Source organism: Melanotaenia boesemani, chromosome 6, assembly GCF_017639745.1.
Source record: "Melanotaenia boesemani isolate fMelBoe1 chromosome 6, fMelBoe1.pri, whole genome shotgun sequence".
Classification (NCBI taxonomy): domain Eukaryota; kingdom Metazoa; phylum Chordata; class Actinopteri; order Atheriniformes; family Melanotaeniidae; genus Melanotaenia; species Melanotaenia boesemani.
This window is the reverse complement of record NC_055687.1, coordinates 18154714-18175583: the sequence shown is the minus strand read 5'-3', so window position 1 is coordinate 18175583 and position 20870 is coordinate 18154714. Positions and strand designations below refer to the sequence as shown.

Sequence of the window (20870 nt, the reverse complement as noted above, 5' to 3'; positions counted from 1 at the left end):
GTGTGTATGCCTTTGGCTGGTGTTTGTCAGCTCCAAGGCAACATCAGTCAGAGAGAGAAGAAGAGGTTTGAAAGTGGTGGAGCTTCCTTGCTTCTTCACCTCTATCCAATATACTTTTTCCAATCTCCCCTTCCATTCGACCCATTCCCTGCTCTTAGTCCCAGGACCCCACAACACAGTAAGCTTTTTTCATTTAGTTAAATTTTTTCACTGCTCTTTGCTATCTTACCTTTCTACAGCTTGTGCTATAACTCCCTCTGCTTATCACATTTGTGCACTATTGCCAGATGCTCAGACATATCCATAGACACACACACACACACACACACATTCAGTAAAGCCTGACCAAACTTGGTCTGATAAGTAATAAAAATAAATAAAACTGGCAACTAATTAAATTCAGTTAAATTCAGATTATTTTTCATATATCGCCAATACACAAACAATTTCAAGCTACTTTTAAAGATACAGTCCAGTTCATAGCAATCCATTTATATGAAGTTAACTTGTCAGCTTAGGTTCTGGAGCAAGGCCACGCCTGAACCCCTCCTCTAATCACCCAATGAGTTTTTTTATACCTGGTTTACCCACACAGCACTGTCTATTGATCCCAACTTTTATTTCTTTCCTCATTCATCTTCCTTCATCTACTTATCCTCCTCACCCATCCCTCATCCATTCATCCACCTATCCTCCCTCCCTTTCCTTTGTCACCCCCATCCATTCAACATTCCATTTTATCTCCCCATTCATTCATCCATCCAACCATATATCTATTCTCCCCTTGTTAATCTATTCATGACTCCATCTCTTTTCATTCTCCTTCCCTCCCTCCCTCCCTCATGCATTCATCCATTTGCCCATCTTGCCCTTTCCCTCACCCCTCCATCCATCTTCCCTCACCCCATCCTGAGTCCCCTCCTCCCAGCCTTCAAATATAAAACACCCCTGACAAGGCAACCAGACAACTTTAGAATATTTTCTAATACCTTTTATTAAGCCGGTAAACTCACACTGCTCTGGTGGGTCTGTGCTAGTAAACATTCAATTTGATAAGTCAAGACAATCCAAAGTAACGTAATTCAACTTATTATAACTATTTTGAACAATGCCAACATTGCCATCCTGAGCATGTACTGACAGTGAAGATAAACAAATCAGGTCTTGTAACCCGAGGGTCGCCGGTTCGATCCTCGGCCAAGTCGAGTTCATGTTGAAGTGTCCTTGGGCAAGACACCGAATCCTTAATTGCTTCTGATGGGTCGTGGTTGAGCACCTTAAAAATTCTGCCATCAGTGTGTGAATGTGTGAATTGAATGTATGATGTAAAGGGCTTTGGGTATTGTTATACAGACCATTCAGGAATAAGAAGAGGTGCTTAGTGCATCATAGAGGGGTAAGCCTCCTGGAACTGGTGCTTCTAACCCAATCATTTTGTTAAGAAATGTACAACTCTTTTAGTAAGAAACAAACGCATTCATTTTTGTCATTTAACAAAATAAATTAATAAAACCCAACAAAATCCATTTTCTTGGTCTGAACAGTAATTTAATATGATTAAGAGTTCGATCAGAATAAAAATGCCTTGGGGATAAATTTCTGTTTAGATTAGGCTCATCAGAATGCATTTTTAATAAGATTGAAAGGGATGGAGTAAATGTTTTTTTAATCTAATCCACTGAAAAATATCTTACAATGTTACACTTAACCTAATTGTTTCTCAGTGACTGGAATAAATGTGGTTTTTCTGCGCAAGCTCAAGAACATGCTTGTGTAGGTAATGTTAGTTGATAATTTAGCCTAATTTTGTGTTAGGCAAACATTTCATATCATCCTGACTTAAATTCTTTTACAACTCTAAGTAAAAAACTAAAAAGTAAAAAAAAAAAATATCCTGCAGCATTCCATTTCCATATGAACCTGACTGTCCACTCATTTTTCTCAACATCTCCAGCTTTCATGTTTAAAAACAACTCAGATACGGTGGACACGCAGAATTCTGTCCATAGGAGAGGCAACTAAAGGATAATTATGAAAATATGACTTTTTCTATGCTCATAAGCACACAGTGGCTTGCAAAAGTATTCACTCACTTTTTTACATTTTCCTTATTTATGTATTTATTTATTTGTAATGCAAATAGAGGGGTTTTATGTTTAAAAAAAAACTTGGAAAAAAAGTGTTCATTAAATTATTTTTAAATTTTTAAAACTAAATAAATGCCTGGATTTATATTCACCCCTTTCCAATGATACCTGCAAATAAGCACCTGCGAAGGTGTTAAATGATCTCAAGAGGTGCCACCCAGCAAATGACATAATGAAAACCAGGACCAACTGTTTTGCAAGCCACTGTATATTTAGGTCCATAAAATAAAGAAAGGTTGGAGCTCACTTTTGCAGCATTTAATAGTGCAGCAGTGCGTGATAATGTTTGCATCTTCATTTTTACAGTAAGTCCCTACTAGTTGGTGTAGTCAAAGTTCTGTCTCCATCATGTAGGAAAAAACACACACACACAGATGCACACACACAGGAGATTACATTAGTATTTCATATTCATTTCAACTCTGCATTGCCCTTCTCTCGCTGCCCGCCAGTTATTTTACCTGAAAAGGAAAGTTGGTTTCTATAGCAACTGTCTGTATCTGTCATGGAGAAGAGTTTCCAAACACAGACCAGAAAGGATGTTCAGCACGAGGAGTCACAAACACACACACATATATATATACATGCATGCATGTATTTGATAAAACTTTTGACTAAAAGAATCACTGTCAATGTCACTCTGAGAGATTATTTAGATGGAGTCCAGAAAGAAATGTGGAAAACAGCAAGCAGAGGAATTAACACAACAAACCGAACATTCATGTCTAAATGTTTTTTTTTTTCAGTGACATAATGTTTGAATCCCCGAAAAAGTCAAAATAAATAAAAAAGTAATTTTCTACTTGTCTGTTAATTACAGAAAATGTAATACAATTTGGGTTTGATTATAAGCCACTGGATAAATAACATTGATTTTTAAATCCCGTTTACAGAACAGTCTCTTGGTTAACACCGATTTGATAATCAATCATGTTTTCTGTGTGTTCACATGCTTATTGACATACTTAAGCCCATGCCTGTATTGCTGTCTCACTTTGCAGAGGAACGTAGGTCAGGTGGACTAGAGACTGTAAATTGTCCGTTATGTATTTTGTGCTCCCTGCCTTCTATGGCAGCATGGAAATACCCCAGACATTTCTGACCCTAAACAATTCTGTATGTAGATAGACAATAGCATGAATGGATGGATAAGATGAGCAGATGAATGGAGCAAATTAAGCATGAAATCAGGCCTACATAGCTTTGCTGAATTAAACAGGATGTCCATTCACATCATTTACATATGTTTTTTTCACATTGCATAATGTGAAGCTCAAATAATTTAACAGCTCAATTTGTTTTTTTTTAGATTTTTATTAAACTATTTTCTTTAGTTTTTTTTTACTTTGCAGCTCTTCTGCTGGTACTTGGGAACGTCTTTATACAAAAGAACTGAGTGGCATGTGGCCATACAGTTTATTGACATTTTCTGAGCCTCTCCCTCATGTTAGCCATTGACAGCAATCTTTATGCATCATCTGTCTCCTCCTTTAGAAGCTTGTTTGCTGTTATCTAACACAAGCAGGGTGGACAAGCATCCTAAGTGGCTTGAACAGCCTGTGTTTACACTCAAAATTCTTTATCTGATTTCTCTGTCCTGCTAAATTATATGAACAACTGTAGAGTTATGGCTATTAATTAATTGTGGTTGTACAATAAAATCACCATATTAGAACAGTCCTTTCCTCCCAGGATAATACAGTCAGGGTGCAGAGCTGCAGCTAGCAAGATACAGTTTTACAGCCTAAGATCTCTTTCACTCATCAAATTGCTGCTCATGAACCTCATAAATATACTTTCAGACGCTGTGCTTATAGAAAAAAAATCACAGCTTTCAGACTATGTAAGCTGCACAGTCAGAATAATTAATGCAGGAAATGATCACAGACACATGAATGATTAAGGCTCTGACAAACTGACATGACTGATTGTTTTTACCAGGACACCAGGCTTTTAAAGCTCATGGCCATTCAGTAGGCGCATCAATCACAGTGGCTCTAACTCCCACAGAGATGTGTGTTTCTATGCATGCATACGAATAGTGCAGATATCTATGTTTCGTTTAGGGTATGTTTAATAATTTAGACTTTCTGACTGTAGAGAGTCAATAAAACTGGTCAACGGTATGTGCTGCAGAGCAAACCAACCATGAACCTTTACAACTTCTGACAAGTGACCCATCGTGGTCACATGTTTATGACGCTCATATTTCATCATATTTCTCATCATTTTTACATTTTACTTGTCCATATGCGGTATCCTTCTCTAGCCGACTATCTTCACTTTGTGCAGTGTGACAGCACATCTATCTTTTTTGCTCCTCGTTCTGCTAAACCTGGGCTGCATGTAGACAATTTTTTAAGGTGCTGCTTGCAAAACAGTGTATGTTTTTCATAAACATTCAAATCTCACAGTTTTGACACTTGATGTGTCAAATTGTTGCTGTTTTCAGTGTGTATTACTTATATTTTACATATTGTCACAACTTTTTAAGAAATACCGTTGAAGGTTGAGTGTTCAGCATTTAGTATTATTTTCTTTTTAAATCCATTTGACGATAGTTTTTTATATTCGAACTGAACAGAAACAAATTCTGTGTATTTATGTTAGTGTTTATACACTGGCCCCTGTCTATTAACATGTAGGTAAGATAGCTGTAAGTAGTCATTGACAGTTACTCCCTGTTTGTGGTTGTGGAGGGATTTTTAAACTAACAAAAAGAAAAGACAAAACCTTTTTGGAGAAAATTACCCAGAATTTTGACATTATATGTTATGCATGGTTGTCTTGTTTATTAGAGATGCCATGTGCCCTATGCACCCCACTCTGTGTCAATGCGTGTGGCAAGACACAGCTTTTTATTGTAGACTCCAGGGGACGCTGACAAATGACTCTGCTCTGCTGGAGGCTGTCGCCATGGAGATATCTGGGGTCAGCTAGGCCCTGCTCACTAATGCTAAGGTCAGTTAATTATAACCTGGGTATAAATCAAGTTTAAGGACTCCGTCTTTGGATAAACTCAAACTGAACAGTGTGTGCAGACAAATGATTTCATGAGTATGCTTTGTGTTTTTGTTCAGTTTTCTCTCCACACAGAATGGGACCCAGTAAGCTGGTCCTCTCTCAGAGGACACAGTTTAGCAATAACTTTGGTCAGTTGTGCTGCTTTCATGATACACCCTCACACAGTTTCTTGTGCATTTGTAAACCTTCTGCACAGTTTTTGATTGTGGCTTTTTCTTTTTCTACTCTCCTTCATGACAAATTTTCATTCTACAGCTCTCATTTTACCAGATTTAACAGTGGAAAACGAATACAAGCTTCTCAGATCAATACTGTTAAAACTCATCTACCATGTCTGAAAGAATTTTCTGCCATTTAGTATTGATCCTTTCATCCTATTTTCTTCTTTTTCTGGCTCATTCAGAGAGGACCTGCGACTTTGACATTCAGTTTGGTGTCTAAACTTTGACTGCAGAACATAGAGTTTGAATCCACCCTGTGAACACCTTCTTCGGTGAACCAATATGTTCCTGCAGTTTCTGTCCTACAGCATCCAGTTAGACAGTCAAATACAGTGTTCTTTAGAGCCACACTATAAAATGAGCCTAGATTAAATCAAACTGCATCCTGGGGCAATGAAGCTCTGCAACAGCCATTACTGTATGTGCAATGCACTTTTAATAAACCACGATCATCTTTTGTCTTCCTATTTCTTTTCTCGTGCATTAAGTTGTACCTTTAAATGTTAGTCTTTACCACCCCCTAGTGACAGTTTAACATTTTACACTCAGCTTTAACATCTAAACCCTTTTTAATCCATGGTTTGATAAGCCCTCGTGTTGTGTCCCTTTGCCTTTCATTCCCTACAGGTGTGTCCAGATGTCAAGTGTGTCTGTTCTCAGGAAGGGTTTATAAGCAGCTGCTCCTGTTGTACTCTCATCTTAGGCTCTTTGGGGGGTCAGTCTCCTCTCTTTCACAGCTGCTGTCTGATGTCCCAGAGACAATGTAGTGCCTGCTGGCGATCAACTGCTGTGCTGGCCCTGACCCAAACAAGCCTTCAGCCTGGCAATGAGTTTACCACAATGAGGACAGACCTCAGCACACATGCAGAAGGAAAAACATTAAACTTCTGAAGTCCTTTATGGTATGCGTAAAGACCGTTGACCTGTTATATCTATACATCTGGTAATGTGAATTTATCCATTTTACAGACCAAAAACCCCTAAAACTCACTACCAATTAGCTTAGTGATAACATTTGACTTCTTGCTATTCAACAAAGAAGATTTTAAACTACAATCATAGTCCATTTTTTGTCATTTATGTTTTGTATGCGAGGCAACAGAACATTGTCTTTTTTCAGTGTTACCAGCAGTGAAGTGCATTTGCTTCAACTGATTTGAAGTTTTATAGTATGCACCTCAACACCACCTGGACATGCTGTAATGAAGTAACTTTATTAGAGCAACTGAACAAAATTATTCTTAGAAATATTAGGTGTTAACCCTATGCATTAAATAATAAGGTGGTAGAGCATGTTAACAGGACTTTGAGACCTTGCATTGGCAGCCAGTGTTCATTTCTACAGCCTTATGCTAGATGATGTAGTCTGAGCTCTTCAATAACCACTTTGCTGTATGGAGTTCAGACAGTGTGTGTTCCCTTGCAGCATAATTACCCTGACCAGTAGATCATCAAAACAGTGGCCTTATGACAGCATGAACACATCAGATGGTGACGTTAAAAAATTGTAATTATCTGTTTGGTCTAACAGGCAGGAAAGCAACAAACCCATCACTACATTTCTCCAGGTCCTAAATATTCAGTGCATTCTCACCACTGCTGGATGTTGACCTTCACTGTTAATTATTGATAAATCTTCCTTTCATTCTATCTTAACCTGGGATCAGTGTTTTGCTAACATATGAATGATAAATAAAAGGTTACTGGAAGCTGTACTTTTAAGCTATTAACTCAACTGTAAAGAAGAAAGGAATTCATAATAAAGCCCCTAAGTTAATGATTAATGAACACAAGTTTATTCTGCATTAGTCAACCAATAACCACAAGAAAAATACCAGTTTACTACCATTTTATTGATAAATTGTATCCAATACAACAAGCAAGACACAAGAACTATGTAACCATGACAACAATTTAGTTGTCATAGAATCACCCCCTCCTCATTAGATTATTCTGTGTACACCTGTAGCATAGAAAGGCAGCAGATGGTCTACATGCCCACAAGCCCAAACAAAAGGTGTGAGCTGCTGAAGGTCACAAAACTTCAGAAATTCAGATTTCTTCCATTATTTCCCCCCCATCTCCTCCAATACTATTTTTGCAGCTTTGCAATTTATTCCACTCATTTTCACAGGATGTTTGCAAGCACAAATTCATGACTATGTGCTTCATTACCATGCAGTGGTACACCCTTGTGTGCCATGTTTTGGAAACAGTAGCACAGAGGACTCCCTGAATCTGCCTTTAGTCAGACTGAGTGGGGACTGCATCGACGCCACTGACGACGGCCCTGTCTACAGAATATACAATGCTGACTTCACTGTTACTGACCTGGAAAATATTAGTGTCTCGATTTGTTACCAGTGATGCTTAAACAATAAAATTCTACAGCAAAGAGACATTCTCCAATTTAATTTGCAAATGTTGTGTCATGAAAAAATGTATAAATCTGTTAGACTGAGAAGCTGGTTCAATTTCCTGCAAATTAAAGCTTAATGAAGGGTGCAATACACACACACACAAAAAAACACCTGCCACAAAAGTCCAGATTTTTATGCTATAAAAATACTTGTACTGTACATAACAATGTAAGCTGACCTGGTATTTTACTATTGACAGTTCAGATCCAAAAAACCTTCAAAAGATCAAAAGAGTAAGAAATTGGATGACAAACATCTAAGATTAATCAGAAGAGCCCCAAGTTTATTTAGAAAACAATTAAAAGATAAGACGTGTTGCTGGGGTCTCAGCAAAGCCTGGCATTTCTGTGAGCATAATCTATAGCTAGACCACTTCAACATGATTTAATCAGGTTATCCATTTCCTTTTCCCTATGTCACGTCTTTGGCAGTGTCACTTGATGTCCAAGTTTTCTTTCTCATCTTTGTGGCCACATCTGGTCAAACTAGTGCTGCTTCCTCCGGAATGAACATCCTGGATAAAGGAGAAGGACATTTTTTGACATTTGCAAAAATAACTAAGTAGACATCAACAATCTTTGGTGGTGATCAGCAGAGCTGGTGTGTAAACTGACTCATCAACGAGGTGGTAACAGATAAGATAAACACTTAAAATTCATGTTGCTATCTGCCTTTTCATAGACTGAATCACTTTCCAACAAGTGCAGTTTAAGTGCCAAGGGTTGCAGCTGCACCCAGAGTAACTTGGAGCAGAGCAAACAGAGAAGCCGTTGGTTACCACGGTGGCAGAACACAGTATAGAGTGGGTGGGATGGCAAGAGCTTCAGTAAAAACAAACCTTGACCTCAAGCTCAATCTATTCAGTAACACACTAAACCATGTATGAAAAGTTCTCTTACTGGAGAAGCATTTCTTTGTCATCTTATCAGACAGAGCAGATTGCCTATTAATCTGAAACTATTACACTTGTTAGAGATGTACCTGCAAATAAAAAAGCAAGTCGCATTTGTGCTTGTGGCCGATTGTGTAGAAATAGATCAATGATGATGAATTCCTCTCACAACCACAAGAATCTCTGTATGCCTTAATCGACACCCTGTTCATGGTAAACATCATGAGAGGGCAACACAAAGGCAAATGTTTAGGAAACAGTCATGGTGGTCCCCTCCACCGTGATGGTCTTTCTGTTTAAAAACCCTCATCCGCACATCAGGAAAGTTTAGCATTTCTCTCTGTGCTGATTGGTAGTCAGTTTCACCTATAAGTTGCTTTTACTTTCTCACAAATTCAGTTGAAGTCTAGGCTACATAAGACTAAAGGCAATACCAGATTGCTTTCTTCCCAAACTGGTACATGCCAAAGCATGCCAGATGGGCAGAGGCTGCACATCATTTAAGAACATACTTTATATGCCAAGGCCCAATCACCAGCAATGCTGCATATACACATCTAAACCATATGGCAAACAGTAGTTTTGAAGCCAAGCAACAATGCAGTTTGACAGTGATGGATGAAGTCCAGGTGCCTGCTTTGTGCCAAACTCAATATTATCCAGAAGGAAATTGCAGGTATAACTTCTTCCCTATGGCACCGTAATCTTGTTGACAATTAAAACAATAAACCTTGAACTCTGGCACGCAAGCTTTGCTGAAGGCAGCACTTCCGTCAGCAAACAAAATGCCATTATACATGTAAAGTTCGTCCCTGTGCAAGAGGAAAGTCTTTTGTGTGGACTGATAATATTACATGTAAATTTAGCATAAACAGAGCTGCAGGTTGTCTTGTACCTTCTGTCAGGCGAGCTTTCCCTCCCGTTGGCTGGCAAAGGACCGTGGAGCAGCCAACACAAAGCACTACAGTTTGAGCATGACTGAAAACTGTGGTGATCTTGTAGCAACCTGCAAAATCAAAGGACTTTAAATTAATCTTCCCAAAAAAGGATATATATCATCAGAGGAATCAGGATTTCTGCATGTTAAGACAAACTAGTTCAAAGAAGTTTTTAATGCCACTTTAGACTGTTACATTCTTCGCGAGAAGCGAGAGCTTTGTGTCCTTGTTCTCGCGGATAGGATTGGGGATATCTTGCAGCTTGTTCTCAACACATTATCCAAGCAGAACTTTCTTCTAGTGGGACTCCAAGAAGTATTGTGTGATTGGTCAGTCATTTGAGGTGGGCGTGGCAAACATGGGAAAGTGTTACAGGAAAATTTGTTTTCTGTGTTTCTGCTGGTGCGAGGCTGAACGGACAGCTTTAATTAACAGCTGATTGAGGTGGTGAGAAAGTACGAAAATAATACAACACGTGGTAAATAAAGACACGGACGAAGTTTCTCGTCAAGTATGAAATGACTAATAACTAATTTTTTATGCTATAGTAGTTGCTATTGCATGGATAGGCTGTGATCAACAGCCTCCGAAAACAGACAAAATACATTTTAATTTCAGCTTATTTAAAAAAAAAAAAAAAAAAAGTAAAAAAAAAAAGATGAATTCAGGATTTTGAGACAAATGACGGACATATTTTTCTTTTACAAAAACGTTTGAGATTATTCAAGGATCTGCAGAAACGCTGGGTATGCTTGGCATGTCCATGTAGTTGTTTGTGTAAATGAGTTTCTTTAAATCTCATTTCGTAGACAACCACAACCATCACTGTATGCCTTATTTGACACCCCAATCACCACAGGAACAGTGAAAGGGCAACACATAAAGGCAAAAAGTACAAACTGTAGCTAATTCAACACTGAATCACACACACAATATATATATATATATATACACACACACGCATGTATTTACTGACCTGGACATTTAACATCCATGAAATATGAGTTAGGACTCTGTACAAGACGTTTTTTCTTGTGTCTCCTCTTCTCCTCCTCAGGGGTGGGTTGCAAGAGATCTTTTGCAAGCTGTAATAAAAACAGATACATCAGACAAAAACTTTCTATATCACTTTATAAAAAAAATGTGTGGGGGATGGGGACTAGAAAGAAAATAATTTACACACGACAGCGGGTTGAAACTGGTTTACTGTTAAACTTGAGGCAATTATAAAAAATAGAAAGCAAAAGTAAATAAAAATGGCGCAATGAGACCACTCGGTTTTTACACTACCAAATAATAATAACTTGTTTTGTTCTTATAACCAGGAAACGAGTTTAATCATCTTGCATCCATCCTGAATGTGGTACTAAATGCTAATATTAACAGTAAATAGTTAGACATGTTACAAACTAACATGCAACCGCGTGGGCTTCTTTCTTCCACACGTGTTTCGCCATATTGCATTTCTTCGGATTTCAATATTTAAGCAAAGGTTACAACAAACTGCTCACTCTCACGTGAACAAAGCACACAACCAAGCGATATAATGATGTAAAAACACAATTAAATTACTTGTGTCAACTCCATAAAAGGTTTTAGTTTTCTGTTTATACTTACAGGCATGTCTGCGTAGTCAGGCTCTCAAACGGAAAAAGCCACGTTCGCCACGTACCGGAAACTGCTGGCTGACGAAGGGAAGAGGAGATGGGCTCGGAGGAAGTATTTACAAAACAATATATATATATATATATATATATATATATATATATATATATATATATATATATATATATATATATATATAAAGTGTGTGTGAGTGTGTTTAATTGTATGGAATTGTATTTTTTTTTTTTTTACAGAGATTTTTGAATATGTTAAAACTACACATCCTACTTTTTGCGTAACTCCACCCACTGCCGAATTTTGGAGTGGGGTGGGGTGATCAGGCAGCGGAGAGTGGGCTGGTCGGGATACACCACGGGCAGAGATGATTGACAGACAGCAGCTCAGCTCACTGGCAAGATGCAAGTCGAGATTCACAAAGCACCTACGCCACAGAGCGGTCTTTGAGGTGGAAGACTTTTCCCCTCCTGAATCTCCTCAGCTACACATGAACAAGGTGGTCCTGAACCGTATCAGTCTGAGCCGTTAGCGTTGTTATGTTGACCTGTCAGCAGCTCTGGAAAGCTGCGGAGACTCTGAAGGTTGTGGTAGCTGCAGGAAGTGCTGCTGTAAGTTGCCGTTGCCACAATTTGAGTTGCTGTCTGTTGTCAGTTGAGGATCAGCAGGTAATGAAAAAAGTGCGGTGTTACCTTTACACACATCAAAAGCACAAATTTAATCAGAAACTCTGTGAAAGAACATAAGCCTGAAGCTAGCAAATCTACATATTACGTTCACATCCCTTCATATGCGTTGGTGGGTTTTCTATGCCTGCTAGGTAGGACCATCTGTTTGCATCTGGAGGGTGGAGCTGTGGGGTTTTTAAAATTTTCTTGTGGCGTAGATACCTCTCTGTGTCACGACAAACATAATCTGGTACACTGTAGAGGGCGTTATGTGCCATTTTTTTATCCCAAAAATCTGTTTTTTTTAAAATACATTTTTAAAATACTAATTTTATCAACAGTGTATGTAGTTTTCATCACAACTAAGTAATACCGAGTTGTTGACAGTCCAAAAAATACATTTTTGGGTGAACTACCCCTTTAATTGTTCATTCAACGTTCAGTTTCTGTTCAAATGCTGCCACCTAGTGTCCAGATCGCACAGCTGCAGGTTCACTCCCATTAATCACTCCCACACTACGTAGCCAGGCCGACAGAAAGTTTTTTGCTGGCTGGAAAACACGTAGCCATCCCGGTATGTTTGCGAACTAAAGGCAGTGGAATTATTTTTATCACAGATTTGGCCATCAGGGGCTGATTTGGGATTTACAATTTGACTTTGGATGGAGTTTATTTCTTTATTTCGCGCAGTCCAGAATCACTACAGAAGCACTGACGAGGATCGGAATTTACCGGTGACAAGTTTGTGAGGAGTGAAAAAGTGAAAAGAGGGATCCACTCGTTGCCACCATAAAAGAGAAAGGGAAGATTTACAGTGTTCGGTCGATAAGAAAGTTCCTGGATTAAAGAGACAGTTCTTATTTACCCTCTTTTGATTTCTTCCTTTAAGAACAGCTCCAACTATGGCGAAAAAGTATGATTTCCTATTTAAACTGTTACTCATCGGGGACAGCGGTGTGGGAAAAACATGTCTGATCATACGTTTTGCTGAGGACAATTTCAACACCACATATATTTCGACCATCGGTACGTTATTGCAGTTTGAATTACAGCCTGCGACATTTCTGCATTTGCCTGGCCTTTCTAAAACTTGGGACATGGCAAGGCAGATGCTTGCTGACGTTTCAAAATCCGTCCTTTCTCTTTTTTGATGCCCGTAATCTGTGCAAACTGGTTTCCCACACTCATTTTCATGTCTCAACTGGTCTGAACTCTCTCATTTTCTTTCTCTTCTTCCTTATTTATATACACCCCCCACCCACCCTCTATTTTTTTATTTGCTGTCTTTCTCAACCTTCTCCAGATCTCATTCCTCTCGCTAAGCTTATTGAATTAGTCATATTTAAAAAACAAAAAAGCAGTTAAGGTAGTGCAACTTGTTAAAAATGTGACTATATGACTGCGTTTGTTAACTCAATAAATTTGTTTAAAAAAACTTTCTTAAGGTCCACCCACCCTCATTCCTATCTCTTTTACCATCTCTACGTTCCCAGAAGAATGGCTGGCTTTCTGGCATGCAGAGTTTTGCGCAGGACTTCCTCAGCCCCTCGTTCTCTGTCTGTCTGTCAGCTTGTCCATCCTTTGTGGGGTGGGGGACATGACTAAAAGACAATCAGCTGTGCAGGCATGTCTGTCTTTTTAGCCTCTTTGTGAATGGGAGAGCACTCAAAGTGGAAATGACTATTTTCCACCTGACCTATATATTCTGCATTGTGAGGGATTTGATTTCCATTCAGAGGTATTTAGCTAATGTTTTGTCCCTTCTTTGCCCTTTGCTGTCCTCTTTTTTTTCTTATCTCCCAGGCATCGACTTTAAAGTAAAAACAATTGAGGTGGATGGGAAGAAAGTGAAACTCCAAGTCTGGTAAGATGGCATTTGGATGCTTCCATGGAAGTGTTTTGTTTTGTGAGTTGGTAAAGTAGATAACACTTGCCACCTCCTCTTGTTTGTATAACAAGCAAACAGACATAAGGGTGCTGTTAGATCAGTTCCAGCAGTGTCAGATGCACATTAAACGCATCATTCTAAAACATTTCAGCATCTCGTTAAAGAAATTGCTTGCTTGTGACTTTGAATATGCATGTACTTTGTTTAGGGACACAGCAGGACAGGAGAGGTTCAAAACTATTACAACAGCCTACTACAGGGGAGCCATGGTGAGTACACAGAACAAGCGCAGTGAATAATCAGGCCGATACCTATGGAGAAAAAAAATCAACTCAATATCATTGTGTGTTTGTGTGTGTGTGTGTTTGTGTAATATGTGATTTGTAAGATTTCTGTGTAACTTTCGGTGCTGGTATGTGTAATATATGGTTTATAAACCATTTTGTGTGTAAACTTGGGTACATGTAAATGCTGCCTCAATGCACACACAAATATATAGAAATTATACACAAAATACATTTACACATACACAAATTTAAAATATGCATACACATTATTTTACACACATTTTTTTTACCTTCAACCTCACGAATATTATAGTTTTGTGTAAAAAAAAAATGCTCCTACACAAACGCATGTTAAATATGTGTGCACAAATCACCTGATGCACACGGACAAACCTGCATTCACTCCCATCAGTTTAAAGGCCCATTCATGCTTTATACAAATACAAATACAAATTGCATAATTTGGTCCGTTTTTAGGGTCGTTGCAGATTCATACCCTGATAGAACAAATGGAGTAGTAGCACCAGAAACTGTTGGAGCAATGTTGAGCAGTCCACAAACAGAACAAAGAAGATGGCGAAGAAGCTGCAATGTGTTTAGTGATAGATAGATAGACAGACCATATATTACGCACACAATGATACTGAGTCAGTTTTCTCTCCATAGAAATCGTCCTTCTCTTTGTTTTTGCTTTGTAACTTTGCTTAAATTGTTTCTCAGTTGTGTCTCTTTTCTCTATATGTCAGGGCATCATTCTGGTGTATGACATCACAGACGAGAAGTCCTTCGAAAACATCCAGAACTGGATGAAGAGCATTAAAGAAGTGAGGACGTTTTCATTTAGCCTTGACAAATATAATCAAGGCTTTAAAAAGAGCATGTCTCTCAGTTCCATGTTAGTCCTAAACCTTTATTCACATAGAATTTAAGAACATAACAATGATCTCAAAGGAATGGAAAGTTGACTTTTTTGGGAGACGTACATGATTTTCTTTTTTCCTTTGTTTAAAAAAAAAGAAAGTTCAAGAAGAGTAAATCATCTCTGAGACAGTTATCTCCTATATGCCATCAGTATCCTGTACTCACTTTAAAAAATTAGTTGATAATATAATATAATATAATATAATATAATATAATATAATATAATATAAAATAAAATAATATAATATAATATAATATAATATAATATAATATAATATAAAATAAAATAATATAATATAATATAATATGAGTTTCTTTGCTCTGATTGGCAGAATACAAGGTAGTAGGATCACAGATGCTAATGTAAATAAAATTCTAAAGGTACAGTTGTTTGCAAAAGTTTGGGCACCTCTGCAGAAACCATTTTCATAAAGAAACCATAAAGAGCCAAATCATATAATTATAAACTTTATTTGTAAAAATTTGGAATAGCTGACTGTTTCCTTTACATAAGCTTGTTTCCTTGAAGTATGATGGGAGAATTAAATATGGACAACAATATACTCTGTAAATATAATGTTCTAAGTCCATATGTGATGAAGGCTTGAAATGTTGTAATTAACGGTTTTTCAAAGCACTATAATTGACTTCTTACATCGGATTTGGGGCACAGGAACTCAGCCAGTAGAGCAAGTTGATGGCTGGAAACTCCTTGTCTGTCATTCTCCCATTGTGCCCTCGAGCAAGACACTGTACTCACCTAGCCTGTATGTGTATGAATGTGACTGAGGAGAGGTTGTTGGTACGAACTTGCAGCCATGTTTCCATCAGTCTGCTCCAAGGCAGCTGTGGCTACAAAGTTATGTCCTTTTCCCTACCATCAGCAGCCATGGCTTCTTTTAACAGCTGGCCACCATATAACAGTTAAAATAACTGATGTGATAATAAGGATGCTTTAAGGGAAAGTGTTTACTTAGTGGCTGTTTTCTCAGTTTGCAGTGTAATTATGAAATGCAGTTAACAAGCACACTGAAGGTCAAGCTAAAAGGCTGTTTTTAGAAAACTGCTTGTATGATTACAGTTAAAACAAATGACCAGTTTGACTGCAAAAGACCGTCAGAGAGATTTAACAGACCGAGTGGATTTGTTTGTATTATACTCTTTTTCTCTTCAGCCACACGCTATAAATATGACCTACATAAACAGATCATTAGAATAAAACATTTCACCACAAAATTCGATGTCAGAAGTTTGCAAATGAAAATCTCCACAAGCCAGATTTTAGCTAGAAAACAAGTAATGTGAACATGCAAAGAGAAAACAAGCAAATATTTCTTTGGAGCAGGATATTTAATGTAAAAACAACACCTCTCCATTTCATGGGATCAGACAAATCATGATTTGTTGCTCACTAGCAGAAGCTGAAAAGTGGGCAGCTTCTACAACAGGATGGTGTATCTATGAATAGATCTCAGCAGAAATCAGACTGACGTACATACAAGACAGCTTAAGAATCTTACAGAACGGGAATGTTTTTTTTTCACAGGAACAAACATAAATCTCCCAGGGTTACTTAGTACTTAGCAAGCAGGCTGCCCAAATGTTTGTTACTTTTACGCAACTTTAAAACTGGAATATGAAACCAGAAAACTGTAATATTGTCTAAAATGTGAAAGATTAACCTGTGACTCTTTTCTTTTTTAACTTTATACATTTTGGAAGTCAGTCCATTCTTGACTTACAGTTAAAGATGAGTCAAAATCTTAAATTCTATTTTATATTTCTGCACTTGAGTCATTTAAAAATACTTAAGCATCCAAGTAATTTTATGAGAATCAAAACACCTTTTCAAGTGATATCTGTTACATGGTTATTGTTTCTAATCACATCAGAAAATATTCAACAGGACTTTCAAAGTCTTTAACTTTAATTATTACAAACACTGTTTCTATTTCTGAATTATTTTTATGTGACCCCTCTCTGCACCAGCCATTATTGCTGGATAATATAGACTTTTGGTTTTGTGGTTGTAGAAATTAGTTTCTAATGCCTTTAAATGTTATGTAACATAGAATTAGTGCACTCTGTGGGAGAGATAGTTTTAGTTTAACCTTCATGAATATTTGTAGACCACAGGGTGGTTTTCAGACATCAGTTTTTAGTCATGTGTAACTTGTTTTAAATATTCATTTATGCATTTAATCTTGTACAGTGTGTGAAGTCGTTTAAGGCTTTTCTGGGAAACATGTCATCATTCTGGCTGTTCAGGTTTAAATTGATGTTAAGATGAATCGCTTGTTTGCAGTTGAAATGTTTCAGTCAATTAACTGCAGCTCCTCTTTCCCAGAATGCATCTGCTGGGGTCAATCGGATGCTGCTCGGCAATAAGTGTGACATTGAGACAAAGCGGAAAGTTTCCAAAGAGACAGGAGAAAAGGTGAGATGTTGTCAAGTGTAGTTTTGAAGCAGAAATTCTTCTTGAACAGCAGTAATTAAGTTAAAGGTTTCATTGTAAGACGCAATTTGAGTTTGATAAATTTGAAGTTTGAGTCATTTGTGGAAGGGGCTGAGAAGGTTTCTGATGTGCCAGCTTCATATTTACTTTAGATAAGAACCAGGAAACGATTATTATCCTGACCTAGTTTAACCACTGCTGCGTCTGTTGTTGACAGCTGGCAAAAGATCATGGTATCAGATTCTTTGAGACCAGTGCAAAGTCCAGCATTAATGTGGAAGAGGTGAGTTGTGGTAAAACCACTGTGACTTTCTACCTCACTGAACTTTAAGCTTGATTTCTTGTGTTTGTTGTGTTAAAGAGTTGTGTAACTCTGCTTCTCTCCTTCCTTGTCTGACAGTCTTTTCTGGCTTTGGCACGAGACATACTGTATAAATCCAGCAAGAAGCCGGTACGTCGCAGCAGAATAGTTTTACCAAATATTTCTAATGTAAAACAATTGCTGCTATTTGAACAGAAGATAGTAAATGCATGTTTGTAGTTTTATTTTCTTTGTCCTTTTGTCCTTGTTTTACAGGCCCAGACAAGCCGAGAGGTGAAAATCACCAGCAGTACAGAGAAAAAGACCTCTAAGTGTGTTCTTCTCTAGATATGCCAATATATCACACAGAAATATAAGAGCACATCAGTGTTTTTAAGGAAAAACTGCATAATGGTTTGTGTCTCCATCTGGTGGGCCAAAAGGTGAATGCATCAGATGCTTCGAGTCTGTTCTTATACCGAAGCATTTCTTTTCTATGTTTGGAACAGATCTTCCACTGTGGCCAAATTAATTTATACTTTTGCAATAGTGTCTGTATTCTAAACTAAACATGTTTCCTGTGATATCTACTGTTTTTAATGTCATGAAATGCCCTCCAGCTCCCTCCATTATCCACACATCTGTTTCCACACTGTATTTTTCTGTCATATATCTTCATTATCGTTTATGTACCAGCACCATCTCTAAGGACCACATCTGTGTTTTAATGTAACTCTTTTGTTCCATTCTTATGTGTGTGCACCTGTAGTAGATATGTATAGGAGCTCTGTGGCAGAGGAGGAGTTTGATGTAAAATCTTTGGACACATGTACATACATGATGCACTGGAAGTTCCACGTTGACCCAATTATCATTTTTCAGCCCAATCTCACCAGGAAATGTGTGATAGTTGTTTTTGTCCATTGGTCCAAAGTGCAGTAGTGTCACAATCCTTGGTTCTAATTTGTTAGGTGGTTGTGTCCTGTTGGGGTGTGTCCATGAGAAACAAAAGGAATTAAGATGCATGAATGCATGTTGATTTAATTTAAGTTAATTCCTTTTTTATTTAACTCAGACTGCACAGTAATTTTGTGGTTAGTACTGTTAGCTCACAGGCAGAAGGTCCTTGCTTTAAACCACAGCTGGGGCTGGTCTGTGTGGAGTTTGCATGTTCTCAGCCTGTGTGTCGACATGTGTGGGTTCTCTCAGAATACTCTGGCTTCCTCTGACAGTATGAAAAAAACTAAACATGCACATTAGCTTAATTGGTGGTTCTACATTGATCCTAGGGGTGAGTAGTTGTTTGTCTCATTTCTCTATGTGTTGGCACTGTGATTGTGTGGTGACTTACCACCTAATCCTACCCATCTGCCAGTAGGAGTGCAGTAAAAATATTGGGAATGATGTGTCAGAGGGGAAAAGTGTAAAACTTCATGCAGAATGAATCTTGAACTCATTTTAATCTTACGTATTTAATTCGATGCCATCTCTGACATGATGGTGCTCAGAGTGCCACACATTTTGTGGAAATAGTGCCTTTCATCATCCTTTACTTTCTTACTCTCCACAAACATTTGTGACCACACTACTGTAACATTTAAAATACAATTTATAGGTCTTTATTGTGAACTGTTTTGCACTGTGGACCAGTATGGCCATTTCACATTCTGTCATGACATTGGGTTGGATGCATTTAGTTAGGGGTCCATGTACACTTCAAATATTGTGTTATATAGTTTAAGCGCAAACAGGAAATACTAAAACTGAAATGTTTTTGGTTAACAGTAGATGCTGTATTTGTCTAATACATCACAAAGAAGACACTCCAGTCCTACATATGACACATTTTGTTGCCATGCAGATACATTGTAAAAATGCCCTCGACTTGACACTCTGCATTAAATGTTCATGTTACGTCTGTCACCAGTTTCTGCTCCATTCAGCTGAATCCAATGGGGATAAAATACCATTAAATTTAAAACATCCTAAGTTTATAACATGGAGGCATCCTGGTTTCAGTCTAAACATTAAAAATAAATATTTAATGCTAATGAATATGAGATGGCCTTCAGTGGAATCCACAAGACACTTTGTGGTGAACTCGTCTGGTTTTACTTGATGAATGGATTGAGAATGTTGAAGGTGGAGAATAGACATAAGTGCAATATGAGGAGTTGAGTGATGAGATGAAAGAAGAATGAGTAAAGCAAGTGAATAAACAGGATGTGAGAGCCAATGAGGTAGCACTGTGCACACACCCCACACTCTGAAATGATTTAGTGGATCTAACCTTTTATCTGAAGTGCCTAAGCACCACCACTCATTAGCTACATCTGGCATGTCAACCTGCTCAGGCAATTTTCCGATCATTCAAAATGACTCTGATTGTAGTTTTTCCATCTGATCCTGACAGTTTCTTTCTTTTTTTTTTTTTTTGCACACAGACACGTTGAATTTTCCTATATTCCCTTCATACAATGGAATTTGTTTTTCTTTCTAGACTTGGCTAAAATGTTGTATGTAGTTTACAGGCCTGGTGTTTGATAAATAAAAATAAAAAAAAAGGAAACATAGTGTTTTTCTTGTAAGTTTCAATTTTATTTGGATTAGCTTTTGGTCAGTTTCATGTATTAAGCCCAATAATTACAAAGTTTGCCTCAGAGAGCCTTACAGTGATTACATCTATCTTTGGATTCACAGCGTAGATATTGAAGTAATCCCCAAAGAGCCAATTCAAGTTTCACAGTTATCAATTCCCTGAGTCACAGGTATTTATATTTAGAGTACTTATGCAACTGTGTTTTGTATTTGCTGCTCTCTCTCTCTCTCTCTCTCGCTCTTTGGCTTACTGGTAAAAGAGGTTCTTAATCTCAATGGGATTTTTTTTCTGGTTAAATAAAAACAAAAAAAGTGAAAATTTGGACCTTTAAAAGATTTTGCTGCCAAAATGGCATGCCAAAACATATGCATGTTATTCCTTGTTCTGTGAGGGTGATCAATAAATATGGCAAGTGTCTGCCAGGCCCGGACTGGTCCTCAAGAGAAGCAGCCCAGGACCCAAAAGTGGCCTGACTGGCCTGCTTCAAGA

At 37.8% G+C, this 20870-nt stretch overlaps 2 protein-coding genes and 2 non-coding genes across 4 annotated transcripts; 1 reads left to right on the top strand and 3 right to left on the bottom strand.

The window, feature by feature from the left end:
* Positions 1–7224: 7224 nt before the first annotated feature.
* rps27.2 (ribosomal protein S27) lies at positions 7225–11361 on the bottom strand. Its single transcript, XM_041988481.1, has 4 exons — positions 11260–11361; positions 10619–10727; positions 9600–9710; positions 7225–8326 (listed from the first exon to the last, which is right to left on the bottom strand). The coding sequence occupies exons 1-4, from the start codon at positions 11263–11265 to the stop codon at positions 8298–8300; spliced, it is 255 nt and encodes an 84-aa protein (XP_041844415.1). The 5' UTR covers positions 11266–11361; the 3' UTR covers positions 7225–8297.
* On the bottom strand, positions 8817–8948 carry LOC121642509. The gene has a single exon (XR_006010903.1). It is a non-coding gene; the product is annotated as a small nucleolar RNA SNORA13 (small nucleolar RNA).
* LOC121642517 lies at positions 10404–10530 on the bottom strand. The gene has a single exon (XR_006010911.1). It is a non-coding gene; the product is annotated as a small nucleolar RNA SNORA13 (small nucleolar RNA).
* Positions 11362–12439: 1078 nt separating the features above from the next.
* Positions 12440–20351, top strand: rab13 (RAB13, member RAS oncogene family). The gene is made up of 8 exons (XM_041988010.1): positions 12440–12956; positions 13734–13794; positions 14027–14087; positions 14852–14929; positions 17374–17463; positions 17699–17764; positions 17882–17932; positions 18059–20351. The coding sequence occupies exons 1-8, from the start codon at positions 12833–12835 to the stop codon at positions 18128–18130; spliced, it is 603 nt and encodes a 200-aa protein (XP_041843944.1). The 5' UTR covers positions 12440–12832; the 3' UTR covers positions 18131–20351.
* The last annotated feature ends 519 nt before the right edge of the window (positions 20352–20870 follow it).